The 19,797-nt window shown below is 31.9% G+C and overlaps 1 protein-coding gene across 1 annotated transcript in view; it reads right to left on the bottom strand.

Annotated features, from left to right (window-relative positions):
* The window catches only part of pkd1a (polycystic kidney disease 1a), a 100,238-nt gene that overhangs the window by 5,910 nt on the left and 74,531 nt on the right, over nucleotides 1–19,797 (bottom strand). Inside the window, exons 28-45 of the mRNA XM_051117977.1 lie at nucleotides 18,049–18,244; nucleotides 17,504–17,674; nucleotides 17,264–17,407; nucleotides 15,176–15,383; nucleotides 14,958–15,084; nucleotides 14,759–14,875; nucleotides 12,120–12,169; nucleotides 10,482–10,675; nucleotides 10,278–10,350; nucleotides 9,625–9,740; nucleotides 9,341–9,543; nucleotides 7,764–7,958; nucleotides 7,227–7,366; nucleotides 4,748–4,878; nucleotides 2,905–3,025; nucleotides 2,344–2,469; nucleotides 739–913; nucleotides 348–635 (exon numbers count right to left, since the gene is read on the bottom strand). Coding sequence (XP_050973934.1) covers nucleotides 348–635; nucleotides 739–913; nucleotides 2,344–2,469; nucleotides 2,905–3,025; nucleotides 4,748–4,878; nucleotides 7,227–7,366; nucleotides 7,764–7,958; nucleotides 9,341–9,543; nucleotides 9,625–9,740; nucleotides 10,278–10,350; nucleotides 10,482–10,675; nucleotides 12,120–12,169; nucleotides 14,759–14,875; nucleotides 14,958–15,084; nucleotides 15,176–15,383; nucleotides 17,264–17,407; nucleotides 17,504–17,674; nucleotides 18,049–18,244 — 2,775 coding nt within the window. The remainder of the gene's footprint in view (nucleotides 1–347; nucleotides 636–738; nucleotides 914–2,343; nucleotides 2,470–2,904; nucleotides 3,026–4,747; nucleotides 4,879–7,226; nucleotides 7,367–7,763; nucleotides 7,959–9,340; nucleotides 9,544–9,624; nucleotides 9,741–10,277; nucleotides 10,351–10,481; nucleotides 10,676–12,119; nucleotides 12,170–14,758; nucleotides 14,876–14,957; nucleotides 15,085–15,175; nucleotides 15,384–17,263; nucleotides 17,408–17,503; nucleotides 17,675–18,048; nucleotides 18,245–19,797) is intronic.

The raw sequence follows: 19,797 nt of genomic DNA, 5'->3' as shown, positions 1-19,797 counted from the left end.
TAACATGAGTTATTGCAGAAGTACAGGAGGAGAGCATGAGGTTGGTATTTATAACTTTGCAGATGTGTGCTTGCATAAAGTTGCATTCATTTTAGTTGTCCCGTACAAAATTAATAGCAGGATAGCACTCTCATCGGAATAACCTGAGGTTAAGAGACTTGCTCAAGGGCACAATGGTTCGTTCTTCTAGTTATCAGGTCTGAACTCCAGCTAGTACACCTTGTCACACTACTCCATATTTATAAGCTTTGGATAATTTTATACATTATATGGCTACACTATTTATTAAGGCATTCTGTAGCTCTCTACCAATGATGAAGTCATATGTTTGTTTCCGATTTGCTCACCTTGAGGACCAGCAGGAAGAGCAGCGTCGCGCTGAGTTGGGTCAGAACCTGATTCTGCTGAGCCAGAGGAAAGAAGTCCGTAAAAGCATCCCGTTGTTGTAAAAATGACCCCCATTGGTGGACGGCCAGCACGGTGCGACTCAGGTGTAGAGAGGCGACACAAATCGCCAACAGCAGACTGCAAACACTTGCTGCATTCCACAAACGCAGGAAGTAGCCACGCCCCTGTTTACAAACTACCGCGCCCTCACGAACAGCGAAATAGATCACGAAGACCAGGAGGACGAGCTGTGAAAGAAAGAGAGCACTTAATGAATCTCTGCCTTTTTTTAGACAGCAAAAAATTTAATAATGAGATCAGCTGAGTGTTTTGTGATTGGCTGACGGTTACCGTGAGGAACAGCGGCAGGTCCATGCCATGACTGAGCGTGTGGAGGCTGCAGGTTTTGAGGTCCAGACTCAACTGAGCACGCTCAGATACAGGGAACTCCAGCAGGAACGTGAAAACGGCCAGTAGGTCTGTGTTGATGTTATAGAGGGGAAACTCCACGAATAGAGCCCTCGTCCTGAACACAAACACACAAAACATCAGAGAACGGTCTGTATCATTTACTCCAGTTAACTAGACTACTGGAAAATAAAATATTGTAATGTTTGTGCCATGCGATAATCATATGAGAAGTCAAAAAAGAAGACTATCAATTATGACGTCTTAATATAATATAACATGATAACATGTTTGAAAAAGTAATTTACCAATCAAAGTTATTTCATTCCTTCTTAAAAATGTAAAAGGATTGAATAAAGCAATGAATTGTGACATGCCTAAACAAGGAAAAATGATAATATAACATGGTTGAAAATTAAATTTAGCCATCAAAAATTACTTGATTGCGTCATAAAAGAACAAAAATGTAAACAAAAGATTAAAATGTAAAAAAAAAAAAAAAAAAAAAAAAAAAAGTATAATATATAATAATATAATATAATATAATGTAATATATGTTTGAAAAATAAATTTATCAATCAAAAATGGTTTAATTTTAATAATTGAATATTATTACAAATAAAAACAATTGAATTATTATCACAAATAATTAAAATATAAAAGAAATCACTAAAAGCAATTAATTATGACATGCCTAAACAAAGAAAAATTATAATCCAATATAACTAATATAATATAATGTTTTAAAAAGGAATTTAGCTATTAGAATTTAACTTTTTTTTATTACTATTATTTTTTTCTTTACAAATAATAGAAATGTAAAGGAAATCACTAAACAAAAATTTAGCTATCAAAAATTATTTGATTGCTTCATAAAAGTAAATAATTACATTATTAGTATTATTATTTTATTATTTTATTTATTTATTTTTACAAATAACACAAATGTAAAAGAAATCACTAAAAGTAATAAATTATGACATGACTAAACAAGAAAAAAATATGTTGGAAAAAGTAATTTAGCTATCAAAAATTATTTGATATTCCTTCATAAAAGCAATGAATTATGACATTATAATATAACATAATATAATGTAAAGAAATTTAGCTATCAGAAAATGTAATTGCTTCAAAAAAAGAATCTAATTAAATTCTAATACAAATCATAATTTCAAAATCGTATTTTTTTGCTTATCAACTTGGTAATCAAACACATTTAATTAATAAAAACAAATATGTTACTAAACAATATTAAATCATTGATAATCTAGAAATTATATTTAAAAAAAAAAGTTATTTTCATTGTGCAATTATGACATGATTGATAACTGGTAATGATTTTTTAGCTCAGTTTTGAGAAGCAAAATATGATTGATGAAACTGATTTGCTGAATTTCCTAAAGGACATTTGTGTGATGCAAATGAGTGTACAATAATTATTATAAAACAAATTCCTTCTTCTTCTGTCTTTTGCTGAGCATCTCCTTCCTAACTGATCAGTATGTATTGGCTGTATACATCAGGGTCTGTGTGTGATTTTATACTCACAGCGGGTCGAGCCACTGGTGTGTGTGGAGCTGTTTGATCAGAGCTCTGGAGTCCTGCACGGTCCTGCTGAGATCCTGCACGAATCCAGCGCTGCCATAGACAGACACCTGCCCCCAGTGCCACACACTACACACACATCAAACCTGCATGAGAATCTCACTGACATGCGGACGAGGCTCCAGAGCAAAGGATAAAACAAAGGCAGTCTCTAACCCAAAAAACTTGATCCAGGATTAGCCGGGTCATGATTTATTCATCTAAAGATCTGTATAGACTGAACGGACACTGACCCTTGTATTCCAGTAGAAACAAACAAACAAAAAAAAAAAACGAGATCAAATGCCAAATTCGGATGACAACAGTTTTACAAGTGGTGTCATGTAAGAAAAAAGCTTCTTTAATCTTTTAGATTAAATTGCCTTGCCAATTGAGATTCACCCATTGAACAATCATCCTGTGGTTTGCACTGGAGATTCAACTCACAATTGACATTTCACTCTCTCGTGCAACTGAATTTTCAGTTTGGCCAAAAAGAAGACAAATGCATCATGTGACTCTTACCCGCTGCTCTCAGCTGTACTGATACTCCAGTTCTGCACCAATCCTGAAGCTGACTCCGCCCACTTGGGCGGGGCACACCCAAACCACGAGGCTGCTGGGAAATAGCCAGTGATGGGGCAATCTGGAAAACAGCAAATAAGATGGGGGTCAAAAGTCATGAGTAGGGTTGGATATCATTTGAATTTAATCGATTCCGATTCTTAATTCCTAGTTTCGAAGTCAATAAAAAAATAAGTCAAACATTCTAATTCTGTATTTTTACAAAGCTTTCTGTTGCAGCTGAATAACATGAGCAAAAATCAGCAGCCTACAGAACACTCAGGCCTAAGAGGAACATCTGCCTATGGTTTTAACAAAAAATACCACAGCAAAAACAACTAGACTAATATGAATTTCAAACATTAAATTGTTAAAGACAAGTAAACAGTCAGTAATAAAATAGGAACAAGCAAATAAATTAGCAATAGCATAAATAAATACAACTGAACAAAGTGCAAATCAAAAGTTTAAAAACACTGCATAGTTTTCATTTCATTAATATAATTTAAATGAATCCTAATTAAAGTTACAAAAGATATTTAGTCAAGATTAGTGAATGATTTTTTTGTTCTTGAATTAACATTAATGACAGGCAGCACGTGGATCACATGTGTTTTCTTTCTCATGTGTTTACTTTCACTTTCAAAAAATGGCTGTTTCTAATTATATACAGACGTATTTTTGTGCATATTGGGCGGTAAATGTTAAAGAGAAGTATATTTTACTTTGTACAAAATACCATTGATTCTAAAAGTACAATTTCTTTTTTTACGCAATTAATTATTTTACTTCGAAAAAAAAAAATTAACATTCATGTAAAGAAATGGACATTATTAAAGAAATCAAACAATATGGTTGTACATTGCAGAAACAGTAAAAGCTAAAAAGACCTATGAAGCACTATGTCGTTTTAATTTGGTTAATTAAATGTTGTAATTCTTTTTTTTCCTGGCATAGATCTTTCTGTTACCCATGTACATGCACTTGTTTTTGTTTAGTTTTTTCCTTCCTCTGTATACCAATTTCTCCTGTTACTGTTGTGAGATGTATATATTTGTAATAACGTATATAATTGCATAATATTAATAAAAAATTGTAAAAAAAATTCGAAGAGAAGACAGATCTGGCCCGGAATGTCCTTTTCTGCAGTGGAAATGCACTGAACCGATCAAGAACGGACACGGCCGGGAACCGCTTTTCACTACAAATGGTGCACAACTACTTTTCCATCCTGCACTTAAATCGTTTGATTGTAAAATTTTAAATGCAGGAATCGTTAAGCGGAATCGAAATACACGGTTATAGAATACTAGGTTCTTGGAAAAAAAATGGAGCCGGTTCTCGTTACCCAACACTAGTCATGAGTGATTCGTCTTTTTATTATTTGTTTCCTAAGAATCGATTCTAGCAAAATTTGTTAGTCACTGAAGTGCATTCTGAACCTGTTATATGACTGTGCGAGTCTTTGAAGAAAAATCAATTTCAGTCAGAATGAAACACTCTATATCTCAGTCTGACATCATCGCTGCTTGAACACTCTCTGTCGCTCTTATTGTTCTCGGGAAAATGAAAGAACATTTCATCCATCTGCAAGTGCTGACCTCTCAATGACAGGAATGAAATCACACACACGCTCTTTATACAGCCTTATGTAAATCGGAGAGCGTAGGACCAACAAAGGCAATAAAAGCATAAAAAGATGTTTTATGTACATAATGCTTTCCAGAAATGCTCCCCCCTCCATTAACAATGAATAAGCACGAATAAGCAAGTGTGTGTGTGTGTTTATGTTGCGTTTAAACACCTGGCTGAGCTCTCATCTGTCTGAGGCGGGGTCGGCCTATCAGCAGGCTGCCCGTCTTCTCCATCAGGTTGGGTCCATCCAGTAACCGTGGTAACAGGGAGTCTGAGAGCCACGCCCACACATCCTCACGTCTGCAGACGGAAGATCAGACAAGTTAGAGATTTGTGTGAGTGTGTGTGAACGATCTACTGTGACACTTGTGGTGTGAAACAGCATCCACCTGTCGAAAACACTACATCAACATACTGTCAGCTCACCTCCCTCGGTCTGATACATCAACACACATGTACTCACTTCTGTCAGGCCGACATGCCTGGAGTCTGACCCGACAGATGGGTGAAGAAGAGAAACTAGACAACTTTGAAAGACTGTGAAAGACTGTTACGCAGGATTCAGCAGTGCGCAATATCCTAAAGAAAAAATAAGTTTCCGTCTCTGCAAAAACTTTTGTGCTGATGTAACAAGACAGCTTGTGTGCAAAAAAATGTTATTTTAATATTAACCTCCTGAGACCCTGTGTCCTCTGAGACTATTCATGCCACAGTTTTAAGTCTGGATGTCCTGTAAAGAGCACATTTAGGGCTTTTCAGAGATACAAAATGTTTGGATGTTTCAAAAGGAGGACCACTCCTTCTCCTTGGTCTTCAAAAATGGCTGACATTAATTTAGTGATCAAATGTAAGCATGGAAACATTATAATATTTTGTAATTATCATTTAAATCTGAGTCATTTTTAAACTGTTTGTCATAAATCAACATCTCAGGAAAATGTTATGGGGTTTCAAAACAGTTTCTGTTACAAAACAGGTTGTTGATTTCATGTGCTCAGCTGAGGACAAAGGGACTAAAAGCATGTTCATTATGTATTTTGGAAGACACAACAAATGAATAGGGAAAAAAAATATATTTCAATATTCCTATAATATATTATAATGAAAATCCTGTCAATTACTCCTCCCATTATTACATTTCTTTTTTCATTACATGTTGTCCCAAAAACACATTAATATGCAAATTTGATACAGTTTCTAGATACATTGTATATAATGGAAAAAAACATTTTACATTTTACATACATTTTGCATAAAGAAAAATTGTATATCAAATCATTCTGTTACAACATAGTTGAGATTTTAAAAAATCAATTGTTTTCGCCTATGCATGTTCATTCATGTCTTTTTATTTATTTATTTATTTTTTAATTGAGCCCCTGTGTCCTCTAACGAGGACATAGCATAACACATGAATGAAACTCTTTTTAAAAAAATAAATAAACAAATAAAAATAAAAAATAATAACATTTTTCCCCTTATGCTCTAAACAATATAATGACATGAAAAAATACTACATTTTTCCTAATTTTTTTTTCTGGGTCTTGTTTAATAAGGTTTTTGTTTAATAATATTTTTAAATGCTTATATTTATAAATATTCCCATTAATAAATATTAAAATCAACATAATTAAATATTCATATTTATTCATATTCGCACTAATATCAATACAGCTATTAATATTATCAGTGTTCATAATTTATAGTACCAACAACAGTGACAATAATTCATATCAATACCATTAATTCACTAATTATAAATTATAATTAATAAATATAACTAATTAAAATTGTTAAAATATAATTACTAAATAATATCAAATTATATTAAAATGTTGTCCTGCTAAAGCCTTGTCTAAAAAGTTTAACAAATTTAAAATATTATTATAAATAATAAAATGCAATTTTATTTTTAAGCTTTCTAAATTACATTACAATTACAAGTTTTTTTGGTAACACTTTACAATAAGGTTTCATTGCTTCAGTGAATATGAACTAAAAATAAACAATACTTCTACAGCATTTATTAATCTTAGTTAATATTAATTTTGAACATTTACTGTGTTTGTTAACATTAGTTAATGCACTGTGATCTAACATGAACGACTATTTTTGTTAACTAATGTTAACAAAGATTGATACAGTAAATACTGTAATGAAGGCATTATTCATTGCTTGTTTATGTTAGTTAATACATTAACAAATGTTAACAAATGACACCTGATTGTAAAGTTTAACCTTTTTTAATAACACTTTTAAATCATCTATCAATTTGTCTATTATACATAGATGAAAACCAAATAATTAATTATACATTACAATTAATTACAATGAAGAAATATGTTAATTTACATAATAATATAAAAAGTTACATTTATATTATTTATTAACATCAACTTAGAAATGAATATTAATTAGAAATTACATAACATTTACTAGAAAAGGGAAGCTGGTCAAGATACATTTTTTGAAGATGTCTAAAACGTTTACACTTGTTAAACCCTTTAAAATGTTGCCTTACAATCAGACAAAATAAAATCAGTCTTTAATCTCTACTCTACATGACCCTGTATTTGTTTGTTGCTTAACCAAAGTTGCATAATTCAAAACCAGCTACATCTCTGCATGCGTGTACGTGTGTTTCGTACCTGCTGATGTTATTGAAGTGTTCAGTGAGAAAGTGATCCTGCAGTTGAGTGTGAAGTCGTAGGCGATGGGCGTCTTTGGCTGAGTCTGAGTAGTTGAGCAGTAAAACCACCAGCAGGAACAGCATGTAGAGCAGGAAACCCTGTCAATCCGACACAAAACACATCTATTATTCAGACACCCACTCGTTCACATTCACGAGCGGTTCTGCCACTGCGGCTACAAACACGTCAATCACAACTCAGAGAGTCTAATGAGGAGAAGCCAGTTCCTGTCCAACAGCCAATCAATTTTCTTCGAAGTCTTAGTTTCCAAGACTTCTAAAACATAACCTGGCAATCACAGTGACGTTAATGGAGCCCAGTATGGCAGCTGTCAGCCATGACAAAGATGTCTTTAGTGGCTTTATGATGGTGGTGTCGAAGCTAGCAAGTGCTTCTAGGAAAACTTATGAGCTTTGACGTCTGATAAACTTTGAAACGGAGCCTTCATTTACTGTTGACTAAAATGAATTAGACTCTACTGTGTCACTGCCGTACCTTCAGCATGGTGTGCAGCAGGCGGACTTTGCGCGCCTCTTCTCGGGCCTGTGAGAGGGCGAATCCCTGCGGCGGCCTCACTCGCGGGATTCGCTGAACCACTCTCTCCACACGCGGACAGTCCACCAGCACGTCCTGCTCTTCAGCTCTCAGACGGCCCACGATCAGAGAGAAATACACGCCCTCCAACAACACCTGAACACACAAACAAACAGAGCAGAATCAGCCAACACAGCATTTAAAATATTTTGATCTTCATCTTCACATTTTCAGGACAACTTCACATTAAATCATCATTTCAATGTTTGTGTCATCAAAATGAGTGAACTACTAAAACTTAAAGGAGAAGTCCACTTCCAGAACAACAATTTACAAATAATTTACTCACCCCCTTGTCATCCAACATGTTCATGTCTTTCTGTCTTCAGTCGTAAAGAAATTATGGTTTCTGAGGAAAACATTTCAGGATTTTTCTTCGTATAATGGACTTCAATTGTGCCCCCCGATTTTGAACTTCCAACATGTAGTTTAAATGCAGCTTCAAAAGGCTCTAAAGGCTCCCTTTTTTTTGAGTAATTTTGTTCATTTTAACAAAATATAATTCAAATGTTATGTGCTACTTCCCTAACACATCTACTGCTTACACAAACATTTATCACACTACAAACAAGACAAAACTGTAATGCTATAATAAACAGAAAATATTAATTCTTTGTTTACCTGGGTCTTCAGTCTATGACTAGCCCACCTCGCCTCTTATCTGACAAGTTTTCAGGTTTGAGTCGTTCGTTCATCACGTGACAGCCTCATAAGATGAACGAACGACTCGGAAAAAAAACCCAAAGACTCGAAACAGGTGAACTAATTCCAGTACAGAACCTAATAGGATGTTGCGCATGCGCGACTGAACGAATCACTCCCTGAAACGATTCGTTCTTCCCGAGTCGCATTAAAGATTCGTTCAAAATGAACGAATCATTCAAGAACGCGGATTCCAGAGCCTGTGCTACATGAGCTTTTGTGCTTAAAAAGTATACAAATTTGTATTTTTTGAAAAAAATGACAGATGGTTTCGCTAGATAAGACCCTTCTTCCTCGGCTGTGTTCATTTAGAGCCTTTTGAAGCTGCATTTAATTTACATTTTGGAAGTTCAAAATCGGGGGGCACAGTTGAAGTCCATTATATGAAGAAAAATCCTGAAATGCTTTCCTCAAAAACCATAATTTCTTTACGACTGAAGACAGAAAGACATGAACATCTTGGATGACAAGGGGGTGAGTACATTTACTGTTAATTGTTGTTCTGGAAGTGGACTTCTCCTTTAACACATATACTGAAACTTGGAAGGCAACTCCAACAAAGATGAGCAATAATATTATTAAAGAGATTGACATAACATATATCGATAGATTTTTCTCATGGCTGAAAAAAGTAAGTAAACCAGCCTACACAGCTTTCACAACAACAAACGCATGAAACTCAATGTCAAATAAACTCAAATCCACGGAGTTCCAAGATTTTAAAGGTGACATTTATGTATACACAGGTGTCTAAACTGCTGTTGTGCGTGTTGTACCTTCAGAGGTTCGAGAATGAGGAATGATGACAGGAAACTGACAATGCAGGAGATGAGCCACATCAGAGCCACGCCCTCACTGAAGCTCCGCCCCAACCACATTGATAGGCTGCTGGACAGGATAAGCCCCACCCAGCTGGCCCACAGAGCAGCCAATCCGCATAGAGGAGGAAACGGCCTGGGCTTACACACATCCGCCACCACTGAGATACAGAGAGAGACGTTCAGCTGTTTGTGTCTGTTTCTGAGGTAAAAGTGGTTTAGGAGAATGTGTGTGTTTTTACCTGTGCGTGATGTAAAGGCAGTTTTGGGAGGGTCTCGTCTAAATGTTGCACATGGAACAGGTTCATTCATCTTTTGTAGCAGAATCACCTCTGTCTTATCCCCGAATATACTGGAGCTAAACACATACAATTTTTATTCAGCATGAATGCATTAAATTGATAAAAAAATGACATTATAATTTATTAAAATATTTCTATTTTACTGTGGTTTTACTATATATTTGATCAGTCAGAGACTTCAAAAACAAACAAAAAAAACCTTTTGAACAATAGTGCATATGGTATAAAAAGTGTTTAAACAGACTTTTTAATGAAGCATTCATGCACTTGAAAGTTCATCAATGCATGTTTCATTGACATGCATGCTGTGCTAAATCTACACAGTATAATCTGTTTTGTGCATTGTATTTTACTTTTATATTATTTATCAATTTTATATTTAAATATTTTATTTTATGGACTGAATGAAACATTTCTTGTTTTCCTGAAAACAAATTTAAGACTTCTGTGGACAGAATTCAAAACTTTTTCTATAATCTTCCATAAGATTTTGCGGTCTTACATTTTCAAAACAGTAATTTTGAGACATTTTAATATATTTAGGGATCTATAGACAAACTGAAGTGCAGATAAGAAACTGCAGTGTGACTTACAGATCACCCATGTCACTGTCCGTCTGAGACAGCAGCTGCCCATCAGCCAGAATGCGCTTGATTAGATCCTCATCTGTCGAGCAAAACCAGCATCCAATCAACAACCATCTCTATTTATCTGAAATATGCACTAAATATGTACTTTAGTACAAAGTATGCAAAAAATAAATGCATGTACAAGTGAGGAAGTGATCAGTGTGTCACCTGAAGAGGAGAAGTATTTGTTCCTGTTGTCACAGATGGTGTCCTCCTCATCGGGACTGAAGGGAATGTCCACACCCAGATGTCTGCTGCCCTGACCTCTCTTGAGCCGAGGCGGGAACACGGGGCCCATCTCCACAGATTGGTCGGTCAACACATCCGGCCAATCACAGTCAGGAATGCTCCACCTCTGAAGACTACAGCGAAAGGACAAGCTCAGAGATTCAGTCTGATTCGCTTACTGATTCACTCACACATTCTCTCTGATTCAATTCACTTATGCTCACTTAATTCACTTTTACATTCATTCAGTCACTCACTCAGTAACTTACTGACTATGATTCATTCATACTCAATTGATCAGTCAATCACTGATTGTTTGATTCACTTATGCTCAGTTCATTCACTTTCTGAGTAATACTTTCATTCAGTCATTTGCTCACTAATTCATTGACTAATTAATACTCACTAGTTCAGTCATTCACTGACTGATTCACTCTCACTCAATTATTTCACTTATTGAGTCATTCAGTCAGTCACTGACTGTGAATCTTTCATACTCACTCATTCAGTCTTGCTCACAATTTATTCACTTTTTGAATCATTCAGTCCTTCACTCACTAACTCATTCACTGTTTCACACTTACTCTTTGAGTCATTCACTGACTCTTTGATTCACTTACACTCACTTAATGCATTTACATTTTGAATCATTTAGTCATTCACTCACAGACTCATTCAGTCTGATTCATTCATACTCACTGATTCAGTGACTCACATACTCTGATGCACTCACATTCACTTCATTTATCCACATTTTGAGTAATTTACTTATTCAGTCATTTACTCACAAACTCATACAGTCTGATTCATACTCACTGATTCAGTCACTCACAAACTCCTTGACTCACTTAATTCATTCAATTTCTGAATCATTCTCTTATTTAATCAGTCATTTACTGACAAACTCATGCAGTCTGATTCTTTCATACTCACTGATTCAGTCTGATTCACTGACTCTTTGACTCATTTATTAAATTAACGTATTCAACCATGCATTAATTTTCACTCAGTTATTTTTTCACAGTTTATTTGATCTGTTTAACCTACTATGTATGGATTATTCTACACTGTTAAAAATAAATCAATAAAAATAAAAAGCAAACCCAACACATACATTACTCAATACCATTTATTCACTCCTGTGTTATTTTAGTATGATTTATATACTATTATTGTATCCATTCATATTTTGGAGTAGCTTTTTATTATTATTTTTTTACTATTGATTTTGAGAAGTGTTTTTATCATTTGTATTATTTTATTCAGCATTTTTATTTAATTTTTAGTTTTGTTAGTTTTAGTATTGCAACTTATTTCAATTCAATTAGATGCAAAGGCAACATTTCTAATTTTAGTTTTTTATAACTTAATATTGTTTTATTTTATTTCAGCTTTCGTAGTCTAGTTAAAAACACTGATCGACTTATTTAGTCATTTGTTCATTCTCACTCAGTCTAATTATTCACTCTTGCATTTAGTTGTATACATCTGTTGTGTGTTGGATGTAGAGGATGTTTTCCATCCTGCAGGTCTCTCTTTAATGAGCTGTGTTTTAGCGTGTCGTGACCTCATGTTTACCTCTTAGTGGACGGCGTGGGCAGGTCAATGTTGGTCTCCTCTGAGTATGTCTGCAGCGAGAAAGAGAGAGAAAAACAGCACACTGTGAGTTTATTCTGCTGCAGGAACACAATGCATTCAGTTCACCTCAGGATATGTTTGTTGTCGTATATATAGATATATATATATATCAGCTCATGCTGATATGCTTCACATTTGCTCCCCTCACACAGCTCACGGCTAGAATCTAAATAGAGCTTCTTGTCTCAGTTTTGTACCTCGTACTTCTTTAGACTGTCAGTCTGTTCATCACGTTTTGCATTTTAATAAAAACGGTCTGGAAATGTGACATTCGGTGGCGGCTGTGACAGACTCAACTGCAGCACATTTAAATGTTATGAAGAGGACAAAAGCACCTTTCAAGACTCAGACACTCATTTTCAAAGAATTTCATTTAGTTTGTCCCCACACCTCACTGCAGAGAAATGGAAACAAATCATCTATGACTTTGAGAAACATAATGAGAGAAAGGTCTTGGTGAAGGTTTCTCTCTGCCTTCGTGTTTGTGAGCATCAATGGGAACACGCAAACAAAGTATACACAAACGCATTTCAATTCGCACCTCATGAAAGCACATCTGGGTCTCTGTCAGAATAAATAAAAATACATATATTGTTTTCTCCCTTTGGATAAAAGATATTCAAATTCCCTCTAGCAGAAACGCTGTTCGGTGACAGAGGGATCAGCTCAGCTGATAGGTACCGCAATGCTCAAGATGAACCTCATAGAGAACAAAATTATCATCAGAATCATCAATCTTAAGGTATGTATCATTTGTAGTAGTTATAGGGCTGCTTTTAATTAACAAAATCAATGTGTGAAGACAGAATCGAATTACTACAAGAGTCTAATGAAAGAGCGAGTGTTTTAATCTTCAGTGATCCAAACTCCATGTTTGTTTTCTACTCTGTGATCCATATAGTACACTATATAGTACATAGTATAGTGATGTACAGTATAGTATTTCTACTGTGACCAATATAATATATATATAAACAATATTTATAATAGAATTTTCAAATTTCAGCAATTAATATATATGCATTTACATACACATTTATTCATTCATTTATAGCAAATGGTTTAATGCTAAGAAACGTACATTAACAATATACTCATGGTAATTCACAATGACAGACTAGATAAATAAAGGGATAAAAGAAGCCTTTTTAAATAAAATAACAATAATTAAAATAAAAATAATTCTTATGAAATAAATAAATACAATAAAAAAAACATCAAAATGTAAAAAAAACAAATACAAATATTAAAATAAATTAAAATATAATAATATAAAAATAAAAAATACAAATTAACAATGTAAAATAGAGAAAAGGTTAGAAGTAAAATTAAATGTACTAATTATTTAATTAACAACTAGAACAAATATAAAAATTATTCTTAAAAATTAAATAGATAAACAAACAAACCTATTTTAAATATATACAAAATATAAAAATGTTTTAAAAAATAAATACAAATATCACATTAAAGGTTAACAAATAAAAATAATTTAAAATAAATAATCACAAATTAACAAATGTAAAAACATTGCTTACAAACAAAACAAATATGTAAATAAACAAGTAAACTATTTTTGAGACTAACTAAATAATTAACAAAATATTATTGAACGATTGTATTAAAAACACAAACAAAAAACTACAAACAAAAAATTACAAATAAAATAAATAAATATAAATTCATTCAATTAAATGTAATTTATCACAAATGTACAAATATATAAAATAAAGAAAAAAATTGATATAAAATAAAGAAAATAATTATTAATTAATAAAAGCTAAAAATTAAAATAATTCTTATAAAATAAATTAACCAATGAAATAAAAATACAAAATGATTTATAAAAATAAATACAAATATTAAATTAATTATTCTATTAATAAATGAAATTATATATATATATATATATATATATATATATGTGTATGTGTGTGTGTGTGTAATTATTTAATTATGTAATTAGTTAATTAGCAACTAGAACAAATAAAATAATAATTCTTAAAAATTAAATAAATAAATTAAATGCATAAAAATATAAAAATGTTTTAAAAAAACAAATACAAATATTACATTTAAAAGGTAATAAATAAAAAATGAAATAAATAATCACATTAACAAATGTAAAACCATTACTTATAAACAAAAAGTAAATAAACAAGTGAACATAAATAATTAACAAAAAATAATGAACGAACATAAAAACGTGTCAAATAAAACACAAACAAAAATAAGACATACAAACAAAAACAAAGCTTTTTTAAAAATAAAAATAAACATCAATTAATAAATGTACAAATATAAAAAATGGTTATTAATTAATAAAAGAAAGAAATAAAAAATGATTATTATAAAACAAATAAGCCAATGAAATAAAAATAGAAAATGATTTATAAAAATAAATACAAAAATTAAAATGATTTTTTCTATTAGTAAATGAATAATTAATATAAAAATTTAAATAAATAAATAAATAAATAAAGAAGTACAACTGTTTGTTAGTGGTTAGTGAATATTGGTGTCTGTTTGTGGATCAGTGGAAATTAGTTACGTACATCTCCATCCGAACTCCAACATACCTCTCCAGGAATTCCATTCAACATCAGAAAAGAGCTTCCTGTCATCGAGTTATCCAGGAAGTCATCGATCTCTAGAGACTCCTGGTCCACCTGAGGAGGAAGCTGCTCCACAGAAACCTGAACAGAGAAACAACTTATTAATTTTACACATCTGCTGTGATTTTGTAAGGGGATGATTATATGTGTGAGTGTGTCTCACCTTACTGCGGCTGAGTCTGAACAGACAGAAGACGAGCAGGTAGACAGGATAGACCAGCAGACAGCTCACAAGCCCCGCCCACAGCGTCTCCGCATTCACAGACACCAGAGCAGACACCGGCGTGGAGCTACAACACACATTCACACAGTTACTCATAATCAGACTTTTTAATTGCTCAGTAAACTTCACAAAGCACCATGAGTGCCATCGGCTTTCACCTGTTGCCGTAGGCGACGGTGCCGTACCACACGGCGTTGGCCAGCATGCAGAGGTGCATGAGCAGCGAGCAGCAGGTGAGCCGCTGTAACCGCGTGAACGGGCTCCGCGGAGGTCGTTCCCATAGCGACAGCCACACGTGGCTCTCGCACACGGCCCTCTGCAGCTCCCAGGACAGCATCCGCGGCCGGTCACGAAGCTCCGCCTCCTCTGCACACAGGAAACATGGCGGTCAGGGAACAGGAAGTTGTGCAAACGCACAGCCATCTTTTCAGCACAGGTGATCAGTTCACACTGGCATGTGCTGGGTTTTCACTCATTTGGACACAGTAAATGATGAGTTCATGAAACACTATGCAAGTGAATATTTTCTGTACTAACTCCCATTCTGTTGGGACTAACACAAACAAAGCTCACAAATAAATTAGATTATATGATTAAAAAGTAGTATTTTTTAAAGTAACATTTTTAAATTTACACAATAACATCCGAGTTAGTTTTTCCCAACAACAACAAAAAACACTATTTAATCATTTTTTCTTTTACGGATTACAAATACAAAGCTATATGTTCTTTTTCCATTTTTGTACCCTATTATTCAATATTAAAATTATTATAACAAATTTAACATATATAACATATTTATATATTATAATATTAATATTATATTTATTTCTTTATTAAACTAGTTTAGATATGGTATAACAATTTTTAACAATTTATTTATATTATTTTTATATTTGGATGTTTTTATAATAATTCATGAATATACAGAATATACATTCTAAAATAAAATTCTAAAATAAAAATGTAATAATTTTTAATTAATTCTAAATAAGAAATATTTATTTTTATTAAATTAAATTAATGTAATTAATGTAATAATTTACAATTATATAAATAAATATTATTTATCAAATATATAAAATATTTTAATAATATTATTTTAACAATATTATAAAAAACTATGTAATCTTTTTTTCTATATGTTATTGTTATAACATATAGAATATTATATTTATTACTTATATTATTTATATATAGTTTAGATATGACAATTTATAACAATTGATTTAATTATTGTTATATGTAGATATTTACATTTGTTTTTATAATAATTCATGAATATTCATTCATATATTCATTTGTATAAATATTAATAATAAAACTAAATACTAATTAAGAAATGTACAAATATAAAAAATATTTTATATAAAATAAGTAATTAATTTATGAAATAAAAAAATAAAAAGAATAATTCTAAAATAAATAAACTAATAAAATAAAAATATAAAATTATGTATAAAAATAAAAAAAAAATAATTAAATGACATTTTAAAATTAAATTAATTACTTAATTAGGCTGTTAACAGCAGTACTAACTAGCTATCTAACTAGCTAACTAACCAACAGCCCTTTCTGACTCCTATTTTACTGGGACTAATACAAACAAAGCTCACAAATAAATGAGATTATATGATTAAAAAGTAGTATTTTTTAACTTTTATAACTTTTTTTAACACCATAATATCCAAGTTAGTTTTTCCAAATAAAATAAGTAAAAAAAACATTTTTTTATGAATTACAAATACAAAGCTTTATATATATATTTCTCCCTATTTTTGTACCCTATTATTTAATATTAAAATTATAACATTTAATATTATATTTATTTTTTATTTTATATTATTTATACATAATTTACATAAGGTACAACAATTTATAACAATTTTTTTATATTATTTGTGTGTGTGTGTGTGTGTCTGTGTTTGTGAATTATAATAGAAATGAATGAAAATATATAAATAAAAAAATAATATAAAAAGATTATATATATCCTAAATCTCATATGTAATCATTATTTAATTGAACTTTACTGTACTCTAAAATAAATTGTAAAATATTATATTTAACAATATATTTATTTTATATTTTCTATATTTATATTATATGAAAAATAAATATATTAAAACTAAATAAATAACAGGACAGACGTTGTCTTGTTTCTGAATATTCATGATCTTACGCATCTCATTCCAGAACCAACCAATCCCAACAGTTTTTTTTTATCAGAGGAGGCGGAGCTTTACCTGAGGCTTCCACCTCTATCTCAACTCTGCCGTCTGTTTTCTCGTTGTCGACCGAGAGCCATTCCTCAACCAGGAAGAAATAATTGCTGCCCGTCTGTAAGTCCTTCACCAGGACGTACTGAAGCAGCCACGCAGGAGACAGACCTGACAGACACACAGACAGACAGAGACGGGTTTGTCTTTACTGATCTGCCCCGTTTCACGTCGGTAGTGTTGTTTATGGCAGATCCGTTCGGGTACCTTTGTTGTCGTGCCACACGCGAATCTTCAGCACGCTGCCCAGGCTGGTGTCGGAGGCGATGTGGAAGATGTCCAGGCTGTTGCGAGCGAACGCGCCAACGCTGTCCAGGTGTCTGTGTCCGCTGCGGCTCTCACTGCCGTGGAGACTGATGCCAACGTGAGCCGTGGTTCCTGGAGCGGGAATAAAGACGTTTGTGTGAAACCTCAGACTGCGGCTCAAACAATTGTTCAGTGAGGGAACACAATTACAGGAAATATTCGTTGCTCTAATCCATAAAACAGTTCATTCATGGAGACTGACAGTCTGTTGGTAAATGATCTGACGTAAACAAACCAGCCAGGGTTATTATAGTTAACTAAAACTGAAAGCAAAAAAATTTAATCTAAAAACTAAGGCTTTAAAATCTCACAGCCTTAACAGATACCTTGATAAAGTAAGGCAGAACTAATCAGAGGCTGGTCACCTTAGATATAGTATGGACGGTGTAAGTGGACGTTCAGACTTTCCTAACCTACTGATGATCTGTGAAACATCCGGATCTCACCTGCTCCATAGGCCCAGCCGGTCTTGACCTGGATCTCGTACTTGTACAGACCGTCCTTTCCGCACAGCGGCACCACAGAAGCCCGTCTCAGGTCCATCTGATCCAGCTTGCGCATTATAGCGCCGGCCACGGCGTAACACAGCAGTCCGACCACACACACCAACACAACCACCAGACTACGAGTCACTGGAAGCTCCTGACATGGATGAGATAGATGACACTGAATTATTACTTACTAGCCCTTCCACCCATCAGACAATAAAATTCACAATATAATATAATATAATATTATATAATATAATATATAACATATATATAAATACATACATATCTTGTCTGGAAAGATTATATATATATATATATATATATATATATATATATATGTTAGAAATGTATCTATACATTTATGTTATAATGTTAATGTTATAAGTTAAATGTTAAAAGTTTTGAAAATTAAAATTATAAAAAAAAAAAAAAAAAAAAAAAAAAAAAAAAAATCAATAATTTACTATGAATACTCCACTTAATATTTTTTATATATCTGGATAGAAGGAAGGGTGATTTTAAAAGTTTTATAAAAAACATATATAACAATATAATATATACTATAGCTACAAAAATATAAATGTATAAAAAAATGTATATATTAAACATCAGAAAAATAGAAAAAAAAAAAAATTATATATATATATATAAAATAATCATTACTATTATACAAGTATAATACAATAGAATATTGTTTTATTATACTAGAATATTGAACATTATACTAGTATAATACAATAGAAATTAATATTTAATTCAAACTCAAATTCAACTCAATTCAAACTTTTCACGATACATATCGTTGCAAAGCAACTTTACACAAAATTAACGTTTTTACAATATATGTAGTAGTATTTACAATACATGTAGTAGTAAATTTAAAATTAATTAATTTAAATTAATAATATATTAAAATATATTTAATGTATTTAAAACTACTTTAAAATATATTACGTATTCATCCGAGATATGCCTGGACAAAAGAAAGACTGAATTAAAAATTAAAAAAAAAAACAAAAAAAAAAAACTAATTTTTATTCTTATTTTATTCTTATTTTTAAGTATAATATAATAAAGATAAAACATAAAACAAATAAACTCTATGAAACAAATAAAAATTTATTTAAAAATAATATTTTGTATATATTAAACTTCAGAAAAATAGAACGGGTATATTTGTAGCAATAGCCAACAACACACTGCATGAGTCAAAATGATTGATTTTTCTTTTACACCAAAAATCATTAGGATATAGAGTAAGATCATGTTCCATGAAGATACTTTGTAAATTTCTTGTTTTACTTAATTTTCGATTAGTAATATGCATTGCTAAGAACTTCATTTGTACAACTTTAAAGGCAGTTTTCTCAATATTTTGATTTTTTTGCACCCTCAGATTCCAGATTTTCAAATAGTTGTATCTTGACCAAAAATTGTCCTAATATACATCAATGGAAAGCTTATTTAGGCAGCTTTCAGATTATATAAAAATCTAAATTTCACAAAATTGACCCTTATGACTGGTTTTGTGGTCCTGGGTCACATATAATATAATATAATATTCATTTAAAATTCAAATATAAAAAAATAATTAAATGATTAAATATTTTTTAAATATTGTAAACTATTTTAAAGAACCATTACTATGTCTGCACAGAAGGAAGGTTCAATTTATTGTAAAAAAAAAAAAAAAAATTGTAAAAA

This window comes from Labeo rohita, chromosome 1 (assembly GCF_022985175.1).
Source record: "Labeo rohita strain BAU-BD-2019 chromosome 1, IGBB_LRoh.1.0, whole genome shotgun sequence".
Classification (NCBI taxonomy): Eukaryota; Metazoa; Chordata; class Actinopteri; order Cypriniformes; family Cyprinidae; genus Labeo; species Labeo rohita.
This window is presented reverse-complemented; position numbering and strand designations above follow the sequence as displayed.